The sequence below is a fragment of the Salmo trutta genome, chromosome 2 (genome assembly GCF_901001165.1).
Source record: "Salmo trutta chromosome 2, fSalTru1.1, whole genome shotgun sequence".
Lineage (NCBI taxonomy): Eukaryota > Metazoa > Chordata > Actinopteri > Salmoniformes > Salmonidae > Salmo > Salmo trutta.
This window is the reverse complement of record NC_042958.1, coordinates 55,777,328-55,785,701: the sequence shown is the minus strand read 5'-3', so window position 1 is coordinate 55,785,701 and position 8,374 is coordinate 55,777,328. Positions and strand designations below refer to the sequence as shown.

Genomic DNA, 8,374 nt, shown 5'->3' with positions numbered 1-8,374 from the left:
GGGTCACAAGTTTTTTACAACTCCTTTTTGGGGGGTCTAGGGTATTGATATTGATATTGGCAACAAATGGAGTTGGGTTGGATATAGTCGCGGTGGGTTAAAGTACAATGTATTTCGTACCATCTTCTCTTTTGACTGGAATTGTGTTGGTCATTGTTAGTAAATGCAGCATTTATTCAAAATAGTTTTGCTAAATACTTTACTCATCAGATTGTTCTGATTTCCCCTCTTCTTTTAATAATTGCTCAAGAAATCTGTGACTGTGGTTGCAGGATTTTTTTTGGGGGGGGAGGTGGCCTTTTTTTTAGCATATGCCCCCCAGAATGTCTGTGCACGGCCCTGGAGCAGTCTACTGGGGCCCTGGAGTACTGGAGGTGTGGGCTGGAGCAGTCTACTGGGGCCCTGGAGTACTGGAGGTGTGGGCTGGAGCAGTCTACTGGGGCCCTGGAGTACTGGAGGTGTGGGCTGGAGCAGTGTACTGGGGCCTTGGAGTACTGGAGGTGTGGGCTGGAGCAGTGTACTGGGGCCCTGGAGTACTGGAGGTGTGGGCTGGAGCAGTGTACTGGGTCCCTGGAGTACTGGAGGTGTGGGCTGGAGCAGTGTACTGGGGCCCTGGAGTACTGGAGGTGTGGACTGGAGCAGTGTACTGGGTCCCTGGAGTACTGGAGGTGTGGACTGGAGCAGTGTACTGGGGCCCTGGAGTACTGGAGGTGTGGACTGGAGCAGTGTACTGGGGCCCTGGAGTACTGGAGGTGTGGACTGGAGCAGTGTACTGGGGCCCTGGAGTACTGGAGGTGTGGACTGGAGCAGTGTACTGGGGCCCTGGAGTACTGGAGGTGTGGGCTGGAGCAGTGTACTTGGGCCCTGGAGTACTGGAGGTGTGGGCTGGAGCAGTGTACTTGGGCCCTGGAGTACTGGAGGTGTGGGCTGGAGCAGTGTACTGGGGCCCTGGAGTACTGGAGGTGTGGGCTGGAGCAGTGTACTTGGGCCCTGGAGTACTGGAGGTGTGGGCTGGAGCAGTGTACTTGGGCTGGGCTGGGAGTTGTACAGTCAGCCAGCATGTCTGCCTCTAATCAGGAGCAATGACAAGGTCCTGCTCGGGAACCTAGCAGCGAACTGCCATAGAGGTTTATACTGTAACAATGCAGAGAGAGAGAGAGAGCTTGAGCTCAACACACATTCAGTATACAGTAGGTTCACACCATAACAGAGAGCGAGAGAATGGCCTGATATACACTCAGCAAACACATTCCTGTACTCAGTTTTAGCTAAAGGCTTGTTAATTTCATTTCCAAGTTGAAGAATTTACAAACTAGCAGCCCATTTTCCTATCTAGTTGTACGCTCTGTTTCAGTTTCAGTTTGGCCTTAGTTTGGTATCGGCAGGGGAAGGAGGATTGTTGGGAAAATGTGTTCATTGGCAAATGTATCAAACTTGAGTCCATATTTCCTATATTGGTTGCAGTGGACAACAAATGGGGAGCAGTGTTTCATGTGAGCAAAACTAGGAAGTGGTTTGGATAGGGTGCTTGGCTCATTGACATGGTTACAGTAATCTGAGCGTATGACGTCTGTAGTGTAGTGTAGACCAGTCTGTGGAGAGACAGTGCTGGCCTAGACAAATATGATTAGGCCTTGTTACGGTTTACCTCACTAGTACTGCCCAGTCTAACTTAGTCTAGCCCAATGAACATGAACACAGGAGCACAGCCAATAGAAGGGCAGTAATCTGATTTTAACAGGAAGCTGCGTGGACCAGGGTGTATGTCTCACATGACTGCTTTAACAAAGGAAATGGAATATGCACCCAGCCATGGCTGGAGCTGGGCTAGTCCAGGGGGTTGGCTTAGAGTTAGGGCCAGTGAGGTAGGGCCTGTGGGGTTAGGGCCAATGGGGTAGGGCCAGTGAGGTAGGGCCTGTGGGGTTAGGGCCAATGGGGTAGAGCCAGTGAGGTAGGGTCTGTGGGGTTAGGGCCAATGGGGTTGGGCCAGTGAGGTAGGGCCTGTGGGGTTAGGGCCAGTGAGGTAGAGCCTGTGGGGTTAGGCCCAGTGAGGTAGGGCCTGTGGGGGTGAGGTAGGCCCTGTGGGGTTAGGGCCAGTGAGGTAGGCCCTGTGGGGTTAGGCCCAGTGAGGTAGGGCTTGTGGGGGTGAGATAGGGCCTGTGGGGTTAGGCCCAGTGAGGTAGGTACTGTGGGGTTAGGCCCGGTGAGGTAGGGCCTGTGGGGGTGAGGTAGGGCCTGTGGGATTAGAGCCAGTGAGGTAGGGCATGTGGGGGTGAGGTAGGGCCTGTGGGGGTGTGGTAGGGCCTGTGGGGTTAGGCCCAGTGAGGTAGGGCCTGTGGGGGTGAGGTAGGGCCTGTGGTGGTGTGGTAGGGCCTGTGGGGTTAGGGCCAGTGAGGTAGGGCCTGTGGCGGTGAGGTAGGGCCAGTGAGGTAGGGCCAGTGGGTTAGGGCCAGTGAGGTAGGGCCTGTGGCGGTGAGGTAGGGCCTGTGGGGTTAGGCCCAGTGAGGTAGGGCCTGTGGGGATAGGGCCAGTGAGGTAGGGCCTGTGGGGTTAGGGCCAGTGAGGTAAGGCCACTGTGGTTAGGGCCAGTGAAGTAGGGCCTGTGGGGTTAGGGCCAGTGAGGTAGGGCCAGTGGGGTAAGGGCCAGTGGGGTTAGGCCCAGTGAGGTAGGGCCTGTTGGGATAGGGCCAGTGAGGTAGGGCCAGTGGGGTAAGGGCCAGTGGGGTAAGGGCCAGTGAGGTAAGGGCCAGTGGGATTATGGGCCAGTGGGGTTATGGGCCAGTAGGGTTGTGGAGTACTGCTCCTTGAAGGCTCAGTGACCACGCCCTGGTCTGTGTGAATGTTTTCTACCTTTTTAAGAGGATATTGATGAGGGTTATAGGCTACTGTGCTCTCTGTTAAATCATTCTGACCCTAGCTTTGTATCTCAGGGGTAGGATCATGTTACAGGGATAGTTATCTAATAGTTGGTTGCACCAGATGTTTTATGTAATACCCTCTCTACCCATGAGAGAGAAATGAACATCCCTCCCCAAAAAAGAAAGTACAAAACAGGCTGTGTTTTTAGTTAGTTGGTTTGTTGTGATTGGCTGTGGCGGGGGTGGCTGGGGTGGGGGTGCGGTCTGAGACGCTCTCTCCTTGGGTTTACTCTTATTGGTGGTGGTTGCTAGGACAGCAAGCTGCCCTCCAGAGCCATCAGCCTGGTGAGTGATTCAATATATCCCAAATGGGCACCCTATCCCCTACATAGTGCCCTGCGTTTGACCAGGGCTCACAGGAATCTCGTCAAGAGTAGGGCACTATATAGGGAATAGGGTTCTATTTGAGACGCAACCAGTGTGTCCCGAGGGAGCAATGATCTTCAGTGTATATATATACAGTGCAGTACAGGACACTCCGTACACACAGGGAGAGGGAGGGAGCAGGGAGCTGCGGTTCTGGTCGGGTTCAGACTGACACTGACTCGTCGTTGTCGTAGTACGCTTGTCTCCTGATGGGAATGAGTCAGCATGGCAGATTTAACCATAGAAATGAATACAGAATCATGGAGCTCAATGGATTGGATTGGCACCATTGGGTGTTGTACAAGATTGGCACCATTGGGTGTTGTACAAGTTGTATTGCCAGAAGGCAATACAACTAATCCGGTTTATGAAGAGGCAGGCATGAGGCTTGCTGCTGACATTTCTGTGACTGGACGTTCGTTGAGTCACTTTTCTGAAGGGGTCAAGGGTGAAATCTCTGCCTAAATTCAGGCTGTTGTTTTGTAACTCTCTACAGACCATTCCTGGGGAGTATGTAGAGTTGTCTTAGAACATTTAACAGCATGATAAATAACTCTCTGTTTGTCCCTGTTTTACCCCTGTGCTGTTTTCTATTAGCATATTTCTCGACCAGGCTAACTCCTGGACTGAATAGCTTTGCTGGGGGTTCTTCGAGTGAAGTGCTCTCTCACTTTCTTGTTTTCTTGGAAACGCTGTATTGGTTGTCAGGGCAACTGGTTAGCACTGCTGAAAGCGGTTGGACGATTCTGTTTTGTTTTCAGATGGGGAGAGAGCACAATGGGAACAACAGGGTGAAGGTAAAATATTTCGACCTTCACTGCTTTTTGGATGGTAAACCAATTTAACAACTTTGTAATTAAACATGATCATTTTCTCACGCTCAGGATATTGCTAAATCATGATGTCATCATCCACACAATTAGGCCACAGTTATAGTACAATAACAAATACAAACCACATGCTCATACTTTTTGATTCTCAGAAAAAGGCATGCGAAACGAAAGTGACAATGCCCGAAGATTAGGACATTTCTAATCAAGCATATTTTCTCTTTTCTATCTCTCAGGTGCGTAACAAATGCCTTGGCGAGTCAGAATGCCTGGAGAAAATGAAACGACAGGGAATTCCGGTAAGGAACCGGTAGAATGTCAAACTGATGTCACCCTTTGGTTCACACAATGAATCCTCATACTTACATGATGACGTAGTTAACCATGGATTTAATCCATTGTGTTCATGGCACGTAATCCATTGATCATCATGGCACATCATTCAGCACATCACATATTTGTAAAACAATCAATCAAAGATACCTAAAGTACCACATAATCCGATAAACATTTGACCTCCTTTTAGAAGGTGACATATTGCTTTAATGTAATTCCAACAGTGACTTCGGGGGAAGGAATGTAATTGGTTATATCCCTTCAAATGAGGTGCAGGTCTTGGGTGCTCTGAGTTTAACGTTATAGACGAAACAGGTTTTGATTCTCCTTCCTTACAATGACATTTACTGGCCTGGACCTGACACTACAGTATCGCTCTCTGTTTTTCGCTCTCTGTTTCTCTCTCTCTCTCCCTCTCCCTCTCGCCTGCTCTACTGACATACCAGGCCTAGCTCATGAAAAGGTCCTGGCTCTGTGGCTAACATGGAGGTTTTATATCTGTTCTGTTGTGTTCTATGACGGGCTGGAAATATGCCCTCCAGGTGGGCCCCATGTGCTCCTGCATATCTACACACACTCAGCGAATCTGTTTTCTCACTCTCACATACTCTCTAACTTTCTCTCTTTCTCTTGGAGTGTGAAGACAGGTGCCAAACGCTGACAACATCCTTCTATATGGGGTAAATTCTATTTTACTCTTTGAAGGTGTGTGCAGAGTGCTCAAGGGAAGAAATATGAACAAGGGATGAGTTGAAGGAGGAGTGCTCAGGGGAAGAGAGATGAACAAGAGAGGAGTAGTGAAAGGAGGAGTGGTGAAAGGAGGAGTAGTGAAAGGAGGAGTAGTGAAAGGAGGAGTAGTGAAAGGAGGAGTAGTGAAAGGAGGAGTAGTGAAAGGAGGAGTAGTGAAAGGAGGAGTGGTGAAAGGAGGAGTAGTGAAAGGAGGAGTAGTGAAAGGAGGAGGAGTGAAAGGAGGAGTGGTGAAAGGAGGAGTGGTGAAAGGAGGAGTGGTGAAAGGAGGAGTAGTGAAAGGAGGAGTAGTGAAAGGAGGAGTAGTGAAAGGAGGAGGAGTGAAAGGAGGAGTGGTGAAAGGAGGAGTGGTGAAAGGAGGAGTAGTGAAAGGAGGAGTAGTGCAAGGAGGAGTGGTGAAAGGAGGAGTGGTGAAAGGAGGAGTGGTGAAAGGAGGAGTGGTGAAAGGAGGAGTGGTGAAAGGAGGAGTGGTGAAAGGAGGAGTAGTGAAAGGAGGAGTGGTGAAAGGAGGAGTGGTGAAAGGAGGAGTGGTGAAAGGAGGAGTGGTGAAAGGAGGAGAGGTGAAAGGAGGAGTAGTGAAAGGAGGAGTGGTGAAAGGAGGAGTAGTGAAAGGAGGAGTGGTGAAAGGAGGAGTAGTGAAAGGAGGAGTAGTGAAAGGAGGAGTAGTGAAAGGAGGAGTGGTGAAAGGAGGAGTGGTGAAAGGAGGAGTGGTGAAAGGAGGAGTAGTGAAAGGAGGAGTGGTGAAAGGAGGAGTGGTGAAAGGAGGAGTGGTGAAAGGAGGAGTGGTGAAAGGAGGAGGGGTGAAAGGAGGAGGGGTGAAAGGAGGAGTGGTGAAAGGAGGAGTGGTGAAAGGAGGAGTGGTGAAAGGAGGAGGGGTGAAAGGAGGAGTAGTGAAAGGAGGAGTAGTGAAAGGAGGAGTGGTGAAAGGAGGAGTAGTGAAAGGAGGAGTGGTGAAAGGAGGAGTGGTGAAAGGAGGAGTGGTGAAAGGAGGAGGGGTGAAAGGAGGAGGGGTGAAAGGAGGAGTGGTGAAAGGAGGAGTGGTGAAAGGAGGAGTGGTGAAAGGAGGAGTAGTGAAAGGAGGAGGAGTGCTCAGGGGAAGAGAGATGAACAAGGGAGGAGTAGTGAAAGGAGGAGTGGTGAAAGGAGGAGTAGTGAAAGGAGGAGTAGTGAAAGGAGGAGTGGTGAAAGGAGGAGTGGTGAAAGGAGGAGTAGTGAAAGGAGTGGTGAAAGGAGGAGTGGTGAAAGGAGGAGTGGTGAAAGGAGGAGTGGTGAAAGGAGGAGTGGGTGAAGGAGGAGGGGTGAAAGGAGGAGTAGTGAAAGGAGGAGTAGTGAAAGGAGGAGTGGTGAAAGGAGGAGTGGTGAAAGGAGGAGTAGTGAAAGGAGGAGTGGTGAAAGGAGGAGTAGTGAAAGGAGGAGTGGTGAAAGGAGGAGTAGTGAAAGGAGGAGTGGTGAAAGGAGGAGTGGTGAAAGGAGGAGTGGTGAAAGGAGGAGTAGTGAAAGGAGGAGTGGTGAAAGGAGGAGGGGTGAAAGGAGGAGGGGTGAAAGGAGGAGTGGTGAAAGGAGGAGTGGTGAAAGGAGGAGTGGTGAAAGGAGGAGTAGTGCAAGGAGGAGTGGTGAAAGGAGGAGTGGTGAAAGGAGGAGTAGTGAAAGGAGGAGTGGTGAAAGGAGGAGTGGTGAAAGGAGGAGTAGTGAAAGGAGGAGTGGTGAAAGGAGGAGTGGTGAAAGGAGGAGTGGTGAAAGGAGGAGGGGTGAAAGGAGGAGTGGTGAAAGGAGGAGTAGTGAAAGGAGGATTTTTATTCCTCCTTTCACCAGAGCTACAGTGAAGAAAGACGCAGAGAGAGAGAGAGAGAGAGAGAGAGAGAGAGAGAGAGAGAGAGAGAGAGAGAGAGAGAGAGAGAGAGAGAGAGAGAGAGAGAGAGAGAGAGAGAGAGAGAGAGAGAGAGAGAGAGAGAGAGAGAGAGAGAGAGAGAGAGAGAGAGAGAGAGAGAGAGAGAGAGAGAGAGAGGGGGGAAGGCAGGAAGGGGATGAAAGAGTGCAGTGCTGACAGGTCTCTAGACACGTCTGTTCTCTCCTGCTTCCTCCCTAATCCCTTCTTTCATCTCCCAGGTCACCGCCACCTCCTCGGTGACAAACACTCTGCCATGGTAATGGCAGGAAAACAGGACAGCCGTTAAGTCAATTCTGCCCCGGTGTGTAACGTGTGTGTGTGTGCGTGCGTGCATGTCTGCGTTTGTGTGTATGTATGTGTGTTTCATGGTGGAAGACGAGGAGTTTGGGAGTCTAGCTCTTTGTCTCTCCTGTCTTGCACAAAGGAGTAACTGAGTATTTAAAGAGCTACGGTGATGCCACCTTACTCATCCCAAACAAACTACCGTACATCAAGTACTGTACCATACACCAGGGACTATTACGTTTCTGTTGGCGGTGAGGTGGCATTAGATTTACTGTGGGATTTTATGCATACGTTTAGCGGAACATCCAAACCCACAAATGGTAACGACTTGAAATGGCAAATGAATGGTAATGACTTGAAATGGCAAATGAAGGGTAATGACTTGAAATGTCGGAAGGACATCAGACATCAGTGTTTTTGTCGCTTTGCTCACTTCCTCCCTCTCTCTTCTTGATGCAGGACGTGATATGAAGAAATGGTGTGAGGACAAGACCCCCAAGCCTCTCCCTCCACTGAAAGCTGAGTGGGACAGAGAGGGTGTGAAGAAAGATGTCCCCCTCTACCCCTTAGTCCTGAAGAGAGACAAATGAACCAGTTGAAAGAGAGTGACTCACGCTCTCCTCTCTGCTCATCCATCCCATCTGGTTTGTATTTCTTTGGATGATTCTCCGCCTCCAGCCTCTGGGTAGTACCAGCGCCAAGGCCCAGATGGCTGCCGACCCAGCCCCACCGCGAAGAGCGTACACTGGGTTGGAAAACGCATGGGCTTGCCTCTTGGCTGGGGTATGGATGGTGGGGTATGGTTGGGAAGGGTGGACTTGGCTGGTGATGGGACTTGGATGGACCGCACTCCGGCGCTGACGCAACATCCATCGATCATCCATCGCATTGGTTGGTAGTTGATACCCTCAGCGCTGAGGGCGAGAGCCCAGTCGTGTTGAGGGGTGTTGCGGCGGGACAGTCAGAGAAGACGCCACAGACTGGCCAGACGTCCCCTAGATCAG

The 8,374-nt window shown here is 50.7% G+C and overlaps 1 protein-coding gene across 1 annotated transcript; it reads left to right on the top strand.

Moving 5' to 3' along the window:
* Positions 1 to 323: 323 nt before the first annotated feature.
* On the top strand, positions 324 to 7,738 carry LOC115157883 (uncharacterized). The gene is made up of 5 exons (XM_029706229.1): positions 324 to 1,004; positions 4,046 to 4,081; positions 4,351 to 4,413; positions 5,087 to 5,130; positions 7,304 to 7,738. The coding sequence occupies exons 1-5, from the start codon at positions 324 to 326 to the stop codon at positions 7,323 to 7,325; spliced, it is 846 nt and encodes a 281-aa protein (XP_029562089.1). The 3' UTR covers positions 7,326 to 7,738.
* Positions 7,739 to 8,374: the final 636 nt, after the last annotated feature.

Coding starts and splice junctions, on each gene's coding strand:
- LOC115157883 (XM_029706229.1), top strand. CDS start 324: ATGTCTGTGCACGGCCCTGGAGCAGTCTACTGGGGCCCTGGAGTACTG. Junction 1,005..4,045: donor TGGGCCCTGGAGTACTGGAG/GTGTGGGCTGGA, acceptor TTTTGTTTTCAG/ATGGGGAGAGAGCACAATGG. Junction 5,131..7,303: donor ACAACATCCTTCTATATGGG/GTAAATTCTATT, acceptor TTCATCTCCCAG/GTCACCGCCACCTCCTCGGT.